We start from the raw sequence: 14,929 nt of genomic DNA on the forward strand, positions 1-14,929 counted from the left end.
TTATTAAGTAGCATAGGTCCTATACCCAAAACTATATTTTGTATCTTTATATATTTAGTTTCTTAAAAAAAATCTTCCATGAATTAGGGTACTTCTGTTCACTGAAGTACTTCTGTTCGCTAGAAGTTCACTGCAACTTATCCAACATCCTAAAGATAAATTATTATAATTAGAAGATATTTCAAGTGTTATAAAATATCGCATAATAATTTTCCAAGCAAAATGTATATTTTAGTCAGAATTATTGCGGTCCTATTTGGCGCGCATGCACACAGCAGTGCTCGTTCAATGAAGATTAGCAGCAAAATGGATACATTTGCATGACTTTCTAACATACAGATGGAGAATATAACTGTAAAATGTAAGTTTTGCACTGAGGGAAAAAAAAACATGTCACAAACGCATAAAACAGCACACAATATACGCTGTTTGATGGTGGATCGATTTGATCCACGATCGACCTCTAGGGCTGCTTAAGAAACGCGTGCACACGCAACTAAACCTGGATCAAATTAGTGAGATTGCGTGAACTTCAATTACCTTTTATGGAACCACTTTAGCCCCAACTTATTTGTAGGCTCATTCAAGTCCGGTTTTGGAGTTTAATCCCCACTTTTCTAAGCGTCTTTTATGGAACAACCCTCTGGTTCTAATTCAAAGGTCTGTAATTACCTGTCTGTGTTGTTGATTCCGATGTTGTTAATGGAAATGCTATTGGTGTTGTTGTTATTTGTGCCCTGGCTGTGAAAGAGAATATAATAAATTCAGAAAAAGAAAATTCAGAAATGTGTTTTTTTTTTTTTTTTTCTTTTTTTTTAACTGTCTTTGCCATATTAAGACTGAAAATCAAACAGGAACAAAACCTACTCAGTGCCAGGACTGACATGAACACCAGCAGAAGCTGTGGAGCCAGAGATAATCTCATGATGATAAAATCAGAGATAAAACCACAATGTCAAAGTCCTTCTTCTGTAATCAGAGAGCATTATTATAGCATCATGCATTATTATAAATGCATTTTAAACCAATGTCAGTCTGGAATATCTTTTAATAAAAACTCTAATTAGAGAAACGTCTCTGTTATGTACGTAATCCTCGTCCCCTGAAGGAGGGAACAGAGACGCCACAAATAGGAATCTCGCTAGAGAGGCCAATCTACTTCAAGTGTAACTAAAACGAGCCAATGCACATCGGCATGCGATAATTGCATCAGCTGCGCTGCATCGCGGTACGTGCATATAATGAGCAGCAGGTGCATTGCATCTTCAGGTTTTCACTGAGGAGCTGAGCCGGTGGTGATGGGACGTGGTATGACTCAACAGGTTTTTCACTCTGGAGACATGAGCGCAACTGTAGGCGCAGCAAGCCGACAAGAGACGAGCCACTCGGTGCTTGTAGATTTAAAAATCATGGTTTCCCCATTACGGTTGAATCACTCATGGTTTCCCCATTAAGGTTGAATCACGGAGGCTACACCCGTTATCTTTGCCAAGAGATATGAATTTATTATGTATCATGTGTCAGACAGAGAGAAACAGGCATATAAGAATAAGGCTACATGAGAGGTCTTCATTCCAGATGTCCCTGTTCCCCATTTCTTTATCTTTTCATCCCATCATGTTAGATGTAAATGGTTTCTCTGGCTTTATATTTCTCTGCCCTCATGCCTCTGTTTCTCAGCCTTATGCCTTTGTTTCTCATGCCATTAAGTTTCTCTGAAGTGGTACAGTAAGATAGAGCTTATATACATTACAGAGCAGCTTCCTTTTAAGGTAGCAAACTATGTTGCTTAAGCTTTAACGTATATGACAACGTATATGTTATACGAACACATGGCACAATTCACTTCCATATTAAGAAACTATCTCTGTTGTTTACATCTACAACATGTTACAGTATACATCCCTCTACAAAATATAGCTCATCCACCTGTCTCATGTGACATGATCTTTACATGGTTCCATTCCATCTATAGTCTCCTCATGCACTCAACAAAATACATTATGAAATTATGAAAATGAAAAATAATACAAATACATAACATTAAACAGTAAATTTTAGTCTTCAGTGCTTTTACCCATTTGAGATGAGAACACAGGAGGATACCGGCTCTACACGTAGGCTATAGAACCTATGGAATGTGTTGGGTGTCGCCTAGCCTGCAGCTCTACAAATATCTGTTAGCGAGGCACCACGTGCCAGCGCCCATGAGAATGCAACACTTCTTGTTGAGTGAACTCGCAACCTGAGCAGGCAGGGAATGCCTTGTGTTTCGTAAGCCAAATCAATGGCATCCACTATCCAGTGGGCCATCCTCTGCTTGGAGACAGCCTTTCCCTTCTGCTGGCCTAAGAGCTGGTCTAAGGCCCTGAAGCTTTGAGTTCTGTCTACGTACAGTCGCAGAGCGTGGACAGGACAGAGCAAAGTCAGGGCTGGATCTGCCTCCTCCGAGGGCAGCGCTAATATATGCACCACATGGTCCCTGAAGGGAGTGGTAGGAACCTTAGGCACATAGCCTGGCCGGGGACTCAGTACCACGTGGCCGTCGTCCGGCCCAAACTCTGACACAATTCGTCGACCGAAAATGACTGCAGGTCCCCTACCCTCTTGATAGAGGCCAATGCAACCAGCAACAAAGTCTTCATAGACAGAATCATTAAGTCTGCTGACCGCAAATGCTCGAAGGGCATGTTCTGGAGTGCTCAAAGTACTAGAACAAGGTCCCAAGAGGGTTTTGAGCAGTGGTCTCAAACTCAATTCCTGGAAGGTCACAGTTCTGCACAGTTTAGCTCCAACCAGCTCAAACTCACACCTGCAGGAAGTTTCTAATAATCCTGAACACCTTGATTAGCCGGATCACGTGTGTTTGATGAGGGTTGGAGCAAAACTGCGCAGAGCTGTGCGCGAAAAGCTGACGATGCACCTACTGCACATTATGTTCACATGCCGCGATGCAGCACAGCTGATGCAATTATCGCATGCCAATGTGCAGTTGTTTGTTTTAGTTACACCCAAAGTAGATTGGTCTCTCTAGCGAGATTCCTATTCGTCCATCACCAAAGTGGTGATGAACTGAAAGGGAACCAGATCATTCCATCGAATCTTGTTGGAGTCATAGCCATTCAAAAACAGCCAATATTCAATATCAAATAATTATTAAAGTATAACATTTTTTTCTTATATGTGCTTAAGATTTATTATGATATACCTATTGTGTACATTCATTACAATGTACGTTGTTAATCCGTAAAGTATAGGCTATAGGCCTACTATAGTAACATACATTTATAATAAGGGCTATATGTGACAAATATATCCATTATATTAACAGCACATTATTAGTTATTAAACAATATTAGTTAGGTTTTTGTTTGTTTTAAATTCATGACTTAAAAAACACTTTACACCAACTTTTTTACAGTTACTTCAAAATGTGTAATAAACTGTCAGCATTCATGCACTTCATACAAGCTTAAACAGACCAATTACTTTACAAATATCTTACATATTAAAAAAAAAACTAAATCAATATAATTAAAACACTTTTCATGTTATCATTCTAATCATCCACTCACTGCAGCTCTTGAGGATCTGATGGACACTTTGATAATACCATTTGTAATAGAAAATGCCAGACTGTTTGGTAAAACTAAATTTTGCAAGTTTGAGAGGCAATAAGATTTTATTTTAAAGAAATGAATACTTTTATTCAGCAAGGACACATTACATTGTTCAATGGTGAATGTTAAGACATTTATGTTAAAAAAAAATATGTCAAATGAATGCTGTTCTTTTGAACCAGATTCAACTTACCTCAGATAGCTTCTTCTTCTGCTGCTATTGTACCTGATGTGGATTAGCAGGAAGTTTTACTGATTTTAAATGTGTCCCTTTTGCAGATATCATCTGAGATTTAGAGTTTAGATTATAGGTGTCACAGTCACATTCAGTTTGTTTTGTTTTCTCGTTCTGCAAATAAATCCTATGTTAATTCATCCTCACCTACTGTGTTACAGTATTACACGTCAAGAGTGAAATGGCGATCAGGAAAGAGTGAAAGAGGAAAGAGTGTTCTCCTTATAAAGCAGGGAGAATGACATTAGCTTAAGATACTGAATCGAAAGCAGAACGAGGCAGCTGTATTCAGATGAATGAACAGTGAGCAAAAGCTGAACTCACAAGCATGCACAGAATGAGGAAAAAACTCAAATAAATATTCATGTAATGAATGTAGGTACTTTTCCAAAGTATATACAGTATTTGTCAGGGTTCTGTCACGTCTGTCTGGTTTAATTATGACCGCCGCTAGCGTAGCTAGCGAAAGCGGTCATATAGGGATTGTCAAAGTTTTTTTTTTTTTTTTTTTCGTCATCTACTTAATTTTTTCGTCAACGATACCAGGGACACCGAAACACCGGGGAACATGAAATTTGGTGGGCATGTAGCCCCACTAGACTTTTACGGAAAAATTTCGTTTGGTCCCCGGGGGCCACTCCCCCCCCCCACGCTGGGCCCCCCCAAACCCAAAAAATGCAGTTTTTCCTAAATAACTACCTGAACCGTGGCACCGAGGATGAAGAAATTTTTATGGTATGTTGGTCTACTAGACTTTTACAGAAAAATTTTGTTTGATCCCCGGGGGCCACTTCCCCCCCACGCTGGGCCCCCCCAAACCCAAAAAATTCAGTTTTTCCTAAATAACTACCTGAACCGTGGCACCGAGGATGAAGAATTTTTTTATGGTATGTTGGTCTACTAGACTTTTACGGAAAAATTTCGTTTGGTCCCCGGGGGCCACTTCCCCCCCCGCGCTGGGGCCCCCCGTGAATTTTTCGTCAACTATACCAGGGACATCGAAAAATTTAATTTGGTCCCCTGGGGTCCTGACTAGTGGATTCTTTCAAAGAAAAGGTCAGGTTGTGCTTTTGTGGAAACCAATGATTCAGGTTCAAATATCAATATTGTGTTTTAAATTACTTAAATAGCTTGTAGTTAATGTTAAAAGACATAGACTTTATTAAAAACTAAAAATGTTGTTAAAATAACAGGCTAAGTTTCGTGATGTCACAGATCTGAGCCACTGTACTTGCTCTGTTGCATTTGTTATGTGATGAGAGTTAAAACTTGCGCTAACATTTAATTTTGTTTAGGGAGCAAAGAGCAGGTGCTCAGTTTATTAAACTGCCCCTATTATGCTATTTTAAAGGAACACGCCGACTTTTTGGGACTTAAGCTTATTCACCGTATCCCCCAGAGTTAAAACTTTATAAACGAAAATAACTGGCTTCCGGTGGCAGTCGGCGCGCGTTCATGGAGATAGAAGCGTCGTGACGTAGAACGAGCGTGACAGCGCAGCCAGAGAGCAGAGCAAAACAAAACTCTGCGTTCGTTCTACGTCACGACGCTTCCTACGCCACGTCCTACGTCATATGCCAGCATCTATCTCCATGAACGCGTGCCACCGGAAGCCAGTTATTTTCTTTTATAAAGTTTTAAATATGTATATTTTTACGACAAAACCGCACGGATTACCCTCAGAAGGCCTTCGTTTATCCCCCTGGAGCCGGATGGATTATTTTTGTGAAGGATGCATGCACAATTTGCGACTTGAAGCAGCTGGACCCCATTTATTCACATTATAACCACTGAAAGATCTAAGACATTTTCTAAAATAACTGAAAATGTGTTCGTCTGAAAAAAGATTGACATATGCATCTCGAACGGCTTGAGGGTGAGTAAATCATGGCTTAAATATCATTTTTGGGCGAACTATCCCTTTAACTTCTATTGTTATAAAAATGTTTTGAGAGGATAATGGTGTAATTTCTTAAACAAGATGTTGGTGCGTTTTTGGATCCGTTTCAGTTTGCTTATAGGCAGGGGCGCGGCACAGACGATGCTATCAATAGCATTTCACACCTGGTCAGTAAACACCTTGAAGACCCCAAAGCCTACGCACGTATTTTATTTGTTGATTTTAGTTTGGCTTTTAACACTCTACATGCTTATTCAGAAACTGAAACACATGAATGTTAATTCTTTTATTCTTAACTGGTATTTTTTTCATTTTTAACAAACCGTACTCAACAGGTTAAAGTGAATAATGCTCTTACGGAGCCCAGGCCAATCAGCACTGGCGTCCCGCAGGGCTGTGTCAGCTCGCCAGCCCTTTTTACATTATATACTAACGATTGCCTTAGACTCCATACTGATAATTACATTATTAAATTCTCCGATGATACAGCAATCCTTGGCCTCATGCATAAAGATAAAAGTCCAGCCGCGTATCATACAGAAATTGAGGAATTTGTTCAGTGGTGCGATGATAATTATCTTGTGCTAAACGTAACTAAGACTGAGGAGATGGAGTTTGACCCAAAAGCCATAGGCGATACCAGGCCTGTAGTAATTAACAATGTACCCATTACTCAGGTTAGCTCTTACAAGTACCTGGGTGTACATATTGATAATGCACTGACCTGGAATGACCATGTAAATACTGTCTGTTCCAGACTCCAGCAGAGGATGCATTTTTTACGGAGACTTCGATTGTATGGAGTAGAACAAAAATGTATGTTGTTGTTCTATCAAGCAATATTAGAGAGTATTTTAAAGTACGGTATTACAAGCTGGTACGGTAACCTGACAGTACAATCAAAATCACAGATCGCTCGTCAAGTAAAGACAGCTATGAAGATTATGGGGGTCAAAAACTATCTGCCCCCCCCAGAAAATCTATGAGCAGTCGGTTATCAGACAGGTACAAAAAATAGTTTCTGACCCGACCCACATTCTTCATCCAGAATTTCAGCTTTTACAATCTGGTAGAAGATTTAGAGTTCCTAAATGTAGGCTAAACCGTTCTAAAAATTATTTTTTACCTATGTCTATTAAGCTCATTAACTCTAATATGTAGGTGTGTGTAATATGTTCTTCTTGCAATCTGTAGGCTTTTGGGGTGTGCAATATGTTGGTTGTTGAGGTGTGTGATATGTCATTTGTGCGATTTGTAGGCCATAGAGAATGTGCAATATGTCAATTGTGTATTTGTGTAGGCCAGATAGAGTGTGCAATACATAAGTTGTGTATCGTAGGGGTACTATGAGTGTGCAGTATGCCAATTGTGTATTATATAGGCCTTGTGGAATATATCAGTTGTGTATTTTATGGGTGCTATGAGTGTGCAGTATGCCAATTGTGTATTATATAGGCCTTGTGGAATATATCAGTTGTGTATTTTATGGGTACTATGGAGTGTGCAGTATGCCAATTGTGTATTTTATGGGCCTTAGGGAGAGTGCAATATGTCAGTTGTGTATTTAATGGGTGCTATGGAGTATGCAATATGTCAGTTGTGTACTTGTGTAGGCCATATGGAGAGTGTGCAATATATCAGTTATGTGTTTTTGTGTGCAATATGCCAGGTTTTAATTAAGTAACAGTTCTTAAGTTTTATAAGTGCCAATGGAAGGCGTTAATGTGTCTACTACTATACATACGTACCTATTTAAATGTAAATGAGATAATGTTTGGGAGAGGATGTGCTGAGGAAATGTTCATTCTTTTTGTAAATTGTCTTTTGTGTTGTCTCTGTAAAGCTACGGAATGGACAGAGTCCAAAACAAATTTCCCTTCGGGGACAATACAGTATATCTTAATCTTAATCTTAAGTATGGTACTCGCATTGTAAAATAATCCTAAAATGTCTACAATTTAAGTAATTACAATTGTAAAACTCATGATACATCAGATAAATCATGTGAATAGTACTATATCAATTAATATTAAATCAACAAACCAGAGGACTCTACTCACTCCTGTTACTTTTGCTCAGTCCTGTTATTTTTCATATGAGTAACAGGACTGAAAGTAACATGATTGAGGTTAAGCAAAAATGACATGACGTGTACATAGTAATGCAACTCAGCAGCCAGTAATGTGATGTAAATTTACACTTAAAACTATTATAAAGTACTGTAAATTTGACGTTTTTATTCTAACCCATCAATAACCTCTAACATTGAAAAGGCATGTTTAATTCAAATAAACGTAAGAACAATGAACACATTTTGCAGTAGGGCTGGGTATTGACACAAATTTCACAATTCGATTCGATTTCGATTCACAAACTTGCAATTCGATTCGATTTCGATTTCGATTCAATATTGATTATTTTGGATTTCAGGTACAATACATGGCAAATTTTATGCTGTAAACTAATGCTGTAAACTATGAGAGTCAGTTGTAGCCTATAGGCTTCATTAGCCTACTATAATATTGAAGTTACAAATTAACTGATTTGTATACAAACACTTAAATTACACTTTTATTTATTTTTATAATAATAAAGTTATATGAAATATAAACATTTAAATGGTGGCTGTCATAAAAACCTGCCAGATTTATTCAAACATGCATTCAAAATTGAAGAACATTAAAAAATTATAATGAATATGTAATATGGTGCATATATTTAGCAAAATGAGTTAATTTTTCTAGCTGACTAACGAGTTTATGGTCACTGGATATGTTTTTTTCTGAGGTAAATGTGACGTTACATGACATTGTTTACAAGCTGTTTTACTGACGTCTTTCCACGGTTGAAACACTGGTTGAGTGATTCCATGTCACATGATACGGATTTCGATAAGTTGTACTCTACCTTTTAACACACTTTCAGATGCTCATTCATGTTTATTTTGCACTGTAACTGGTGTTATTAAGGCGGAAGAGAAGATCATATGCGCTCCGCGCTGCTGCTTCTCTTGAGCTGAGCCAGAGCGATCTCACGCCACAGCACCAAAACGGTATTTATGTTTTTGAATTTCGTAAGAAAATGGACGGAATTTGAAATCTGAGACATTGTTTCATATCATTAGTAACAAAGCACAAAGATTATTGCGATTTATAGCGACACAAAAATACGTAATATTGCGAAAAAAAAAAAAAAAAAAAGCACAAAAAGTATTCTTTCGCATCATAGCAATAAGGTTGAACCACTGTAGTCACGTGGGCTATTTTAACAATGTTTTTACTACCTTTCTGGGGCTTGAAAGTGGTTATAACATTGCAGTCTATAAGCGGGATCAGAAAGCTCTCGGACTTCTTAAAATTATCTTAATTTGTGTTGAACAAAATTCTTATGTGTTTGGAACATCATGAGGGAGTGTAATTCTTCAGTAAACATCTTACTGCATAACTACATCTAGCTTAACAGAGACAGTGTTTTGTTAGTCTGTTCTGAAGTTGGAACACAGCTTACATTAGACTGACATCCATTCAAAGTCAATGAGCTTCCTGATCAATGTACAGACTTGCTGGTTTATGTGTCCTCTCTGCCTCTTTGATTTTGTACCTGTCTCTGGGTTGATGCCCAAGAAGCACCTATAGGGACGTCCCGCGTGACGTCACACCATTTGGAGCAGCCATCTTGACGGAATAGAAAATGCTAAACCGCCGGTGATACTCGTGATACTACAGCTCGTCGCGAAATATTCCTATCATGCCCGAGCAACGCTGTGCAGTTGGATGCGATCAGATACGTGATCACACAAAAGGAATATCTTTATACCGTATCCCAAAAGAAACAAAACGGAGAAACAAGTGGTTGGCGGCAATAAACAGGCAAAACGCTGATGGCGGTGTTTGGCTTCCAACTGTTTGTTATATAAGGTACAAGAAGTAAAATGTAAACAAATCATAAAAGTGCATGTAAAATATACAATAAAGTTTAGATGAAATTATACAAGGTTACTTGACTTTTTACGTCTATTCAGTTTTTGTAACATGTCCATGACAACCGGTTATGTCCATGACAATTTTGTCCATGTTATTGTCCATGACAATTTTAGAACTCTATTCTATTCTGTTCTATAACAACAACAAAAAAATCTGCGTTAGATTAAACTGAGAAGGGTCATAGCACTTGCATATTGTTGTCCTACTGTTAGTTTAACTACTTCTATTGTTCTCATTTGTAACGTTAAGTCGATTTGGATAAAAGCGTCTGCTAAATGAATAAATGTAATGTAAATGTAAACCGATAGCCTGCTAAGCTTTTGTATGCTTTTAATGAAGCTCCGGTGTAGCGTGATGGGAAGTGAATAAGGTAGCTGTAAATGTCACCGAACTCAAAGTCAGGAAGTTTTTCTACACATTTAATGCCTGTAAAAAGAACTTGTGGTGCTTCATATGGATCTATGATTCCTAATTCCTTTATCTTCCTCTTGTATATTGTATATATATCTTTTTGTGATGCTAATAAGTGCGATGACATGACGTGAAGAGTTAGCTGACGGCCACTGCGCTAATAATAGATAACTTAGTGGTGGGGGAAAAAATCGATTCTGTTCAGTATCTAGATATTTTGCGCACGCAATTATATCAATACTGTAGCGCAAAGTATTGCAATATTTAGGCTAATTATAAAATATTTATACTAATAATTATATTATTAGTATAATAATATACTCTCTAATATATTACCCACCCCTAATAATAGATCCATTGCCACTGAGTAGCTGACGGATGTATTCCGTCAAAATGGCTGACAAGCGGCTAGGGGTCACGTGACTGGGAGATCCCTATAAACAAAAAGACAGAGAAGAAAGATGTTACCGGTAGTTTAATTCAAGTGGGATGAAAAAGGTTTAAGTTCCCAGTCATCACCTTCAGTGGGTCACTGCTGTTGCAGTACTGAGCAAAACTTAAGTTAGCTCAGTTTTAACAAGGTGACATTACTTGGATTCAGTTAAACAGCAACCATTTAAATAACAGCAACTGAAAAACATTTACATAACAAACACACAGAATAGTCCTGCAACAAAGTAGATGTGTGTGTGTGGCGAGGGGGGCGTGGTTCAGCGAGGTCTGCGACAGGAGAGAGAGCGGGGAGAGAAGCAGCGGTAAGTGGGTTAAATACGAAATGATTGACACCTGTGTCTCGTTGCAGTAATTGGCGTGGGGAGACTGCATGTAAGGAGAGCTCTCACAGCCATCGAGGAGAGAGAAGGGCTGAGCACTCGTGGGACACACTGGAAGCGGACTGAGACACTTGTGGACTGAGGAAACAGAACTGCTTGTTGCTGTAACATTATATTGAGTTTGTGAGCGCATGTGGCGCGATTGTTATGTACGAATTGAGTTTATTATTAAAGTACCCACGAGTCTCAGCCAGCCGACCCTGGTCTCCTTCCTTCTCATAAACAGATCTAAAGGGACTTATATTACACTGGTGCCGAAAACCCGGGAAGGAAGGAGAACGCCGCCGCCGAAATGCAATCTCCGCCAGGAACATCGGGAACGCCATTTGCGGACATCATTACATCGCTCGCGGGTCTACATCAAGAGAACCATCAAGCCCTGCTGGACTTGCGGGCCGATCAGGAGAAACGGTTCCACGTGATGATGCAAGCCCAGCAGGAGGACCGCGAGCTGTTCCGGAGCTGGCTGGACCGGGGGGTTCGGACGGAGCCGGCTTTCCCCGGCGCTGCGGCCACCGCAGCAGCTCACATGCCTCTGAGTAAGATGGGACCCGCTGATGATCCCGAGGCCTTCATGGACTTGTTTGAGCGGACGGCCGAGGCATGTGAGTGGCCACAGGCCAGCTGGCCGGTGCGCCTGATACCACTGCTGTCGGGGGAAGCCCAGAAGGCTGCTCAACAACTGCCCGTCCAGAACCTCCTGGTGTACGCCGATCTACGACGAGCTATTCTCCAAAGGGTCGGCCTCAACCCTGAACAACATCGACAGCGCTTCCGCTCACTGGAATTGGCGGAAGCGGGCCGACCCTTTGTCCTGGCACAGCAGCTCCGGGACTCGTGCCGCAAATGGCTGTTGGCCGGAGGAAGCGACGCCGAGGACATTATCAACAAGGTGGTACTGGAGCAGTTCATTTCCCGGCTGCCAAGGAGGACTGCCCAGTGGGTCCAGTGCCACCGACCGGCGTCGCTGGATCTGGCCATCCAACTGGCGGAGGACCAGATGGCGGCGTGCTCCGGGGTCGGCGAACCCCTGCCATCAATCTCTCTCTCTCCCTCTCCCCCTGTCCCTCTCTCTACCCCTCCCCCTAAACCTGTTCCTTTCCCCAGGACCCGTATCAGTGGCCCGCCACGGGCCTACCCGAGATGGAGGGCTGGAGCGGAGCTTCCAGCCGGGCCGCGGGGCCCCGTCAGGGGGCCGGGGTCCCAGGAGGGACTCGATGGCGCTGCTGCATTCTCCCCACGCCAATCACTGGACCCACTTTCTGCCACTAGGGTGGCGGGAAAACCTGGGCCGGTCTGTTGGCGTTGCGGGGATCCGGGCCATTTCGTGGATAGGTGCCCGGTTATGGAGGTGGGGACGATGGTCCGGATCCCGGACGTCCCGCAGACCGCCCCTGATCAAGCCGGGTTGTACCAGATACCTGTGAGTATTAAGGGGGGTACCTATCAGGCATTGGTGGATTCTGGTTGTAACCAGACCTCTATCCATCAAAGCCTGATACAATCTGGGGCATTGGATACGGGCCGCATGGTTAAGGTGAGGTGTGTGCACGGGGATATAGTGGAATACCCGTTAAGAGCCATCACTATTAAATTCAGGGGACAAAATCATTGTGTGGAGGTGGCAGTTAGTCCGCGCCTCCGACATCCGTTAATTCTGGGGACAAATTGGCCAGGTTTCGAACAATTATTGGGGTGTTTGACAACGGATGTCTCTGGGAAAAAGAGAGGGCGGGGAAGGGGAGCTAGCACTCAGGTGGGAGAGGCTGTACCTGGACCTAGCGGGTCTGTTTCAGAGGATGCGAGCGGCGTGGAGAGGTTAAACCTCTCCAACCGCGATGACTTCCCTCTGGAACAGTCGCAAGATGAGACGCTCAAACATGCGTTTGAACAGGTCCGTTCCATCGATGGGCAGCCCCTCCAACCTGATCGCGCGCTCTCCTATCCTTATTTTGCCATAATTAAGGACAGGTTGTATCGAGTGACCCAAGACACTCAGACAAAGGAAGATACAACCCAATTGTTAGTACCACGGAGCCGTCGGGAAATGCTTTTCCAGACGGCGCATTGTAATCCGATGGCTGGGCATTTAGGAATGACTTCCACACTAAATCGTCTAATGACCCGATTCTTTTGGCCGGGCATTCACGAGAACGTGCGCAGATGGTGCGCGTCGTGTCGTGAATGTCAGTTGGTGAACCCACCGGCCGCCCCAAAAGCGCCTTTGCGCCCTTTACCTCTCATGCAGGTCCCCTTCGAGAGAATTGGTATGGACCTCATCGGGCCATTAGAACGAACCGCACGGGGACATCGCTTTGCGTTGGTCATAGTGGACTACGCAACGCGATATCCCGAAGCAGTGGCGCTCCGCACCATTTCCGCTAAAAGTGTGGCGGACGCATTGTTTCGTTTAATCTCCCGCGTGGGAATCCCGAAAGAGATTCTCACGGATCAGGGCACCGCGTTTATGTCTCGCACGTTAAGCGAATTGTACGAATTATTGGGCATTAAATCGGTACGAACCAGTGTCTATCACCCACAAACGGACGGGCTGGTCGAACGGTTTAATCGCACGTTGAAGACAATGATTCGTAAATTCGTACAAGAGGACGCGAAAAATTGGGACAGATGGCTAGAACCCCTCTTATTTGCTGTGCGCGAGGTCCCGCAAGCCTCCACGGGGTTTTCCCCATTCGAGCTTCTTTACGGACGTCAGCCTCGCGGGGTTTTAGACGTCCTGAAAGAAACTTGGGAGGACGGACGCTCGGATAGCAAAAATGAAATTCAGTATGTCGTGGACCTGAGAGCAAAACTCCATACACTGGGGCGGCTCTCTATGGAGAATTTGCTCCAGGCTCAGGACAGGCAAAGCCGGCTATATAACAGGGGAACTAAGCTTAGAGAATTCACACAGGGAGATAAAGTGCTCGTGTTACTACCAACTTCCAGCTCTAAATTATTAGCTAAGTGGCAAGGACCCTTTGAGGTCACACAGCGAATAGGCGATCTCAATTATGAAGTAATACGAACGGACAGAGGCGATTCACGACAGATCTATCACCTCAATCTCCTGAAAAAGTGGAGTGAGGAGGAGTCAGTGTTGCTTGCAACGGCAGTGAGTGGGGAGGAAGATCTCGGGCCAGAGGCGATCGTAAAAGGGAAATCTCTCGCCCTGGCCCCCGGAGGAGATCACCTCTCGCCCTCGCAGCTCGCTGACATTGCAAAGATACAATCTGAGTTTGCAGATGTGTTTTCGCCCCTGCCCGGTCGTACTAATCTGATTCAGCACCACATTGAGACGGAGCCGGGCGTGGTAGTTCGCGGCCGGCCATACAGGTTGCCTGAACACAAAAAAAAAGTGGTTCAGACCGAATTAGAGGCAATGCTGGAGTTGGGGGTAATCGAGGAGTCTTACAGTGACTGGGCGAGCCCGATAGTTTTAGTTCCTAAAACGGACGGCTCGGTGCGGTTCTGTGTAGACTATCGCAGGGTGAACGCAGTGTCGAAATTCGACGCATATCCAATGCCGCGGATTGACGAGTTGCTTGATCGGTTGGGCTCGGCTCGTTTTTACTCGACATTGGACTTAACGAAAGGATATTGGCAGATCCCCTTATCTCCCATGTCCAAAGAAAAGACGGCTTTCACCACGCCGTTTGGATTACACCAATTTGTGACACTTCCTTTCGGGCTGTTCGGGGCTCCGGCTACGTTTCAGCGCCTTATGGATAAGGTTCTGCGGCCCCACACTGCATATGCCGCTGCTTACTTGGATGATATTATCATCTACAGTAATGATTGGCAGCGGCATATGGAGCATGTGAGAGCCGTTCTTAGGGCGCTGAGACAGGCGGGCCTGACGGCCAACCCGAAGAAGTGTGCAGTTGGGCGGTTGGAAGTAAGGTATCTGGGTTTCCACTTAGGTCATGGGCAGGTGCGTCCTCAAA

The 14,929-nt window shown here is 42.7% G+C and overlaps 1 protein-coding gene across 1 annotated transcript in view; it reads right to left on the reverse strand.

Annotated features, from left to right (window-relative positions):
- Positions 1–4,055, reverse strand: part of LOC311080451 (uncharacterized protein) — a 33,238-nt gene extending 29,183 nt beyond the window's left edge. The window contains exons 1-3 of the mRNA XM_084110429.1: positions 3,814–4,055; positions 868–969; positions 673–741 (exon numbers count right to left, since the gene is read on the reverse strand). Coding sequence (XP_083966555.1) covers positions 673–741; positions 868–925 — 127 coding nt within the window. The 5' untranslated portion in view covers positions 926–969; positions 3,814–4,055. The remainder of the gene's footprint in view (positions 1–672; positions 742–867; positions 970–3,813) is intronic.
- Positions 4,056–14,929: the final 10,874 nt, after the last annotated feature.

The sequence above is a fragment of the Abramis brama genome (genome assembly GCF_963993115.1).
Source record: "Abramis brama genome assembly, chromosome: 3".
Taxonomy (NCBI): Eukaryota; Metazoa; Chordata; class Actinopteri; order Cypriniformes; family Leuciscidae; genus Abramis; species Abramis brama.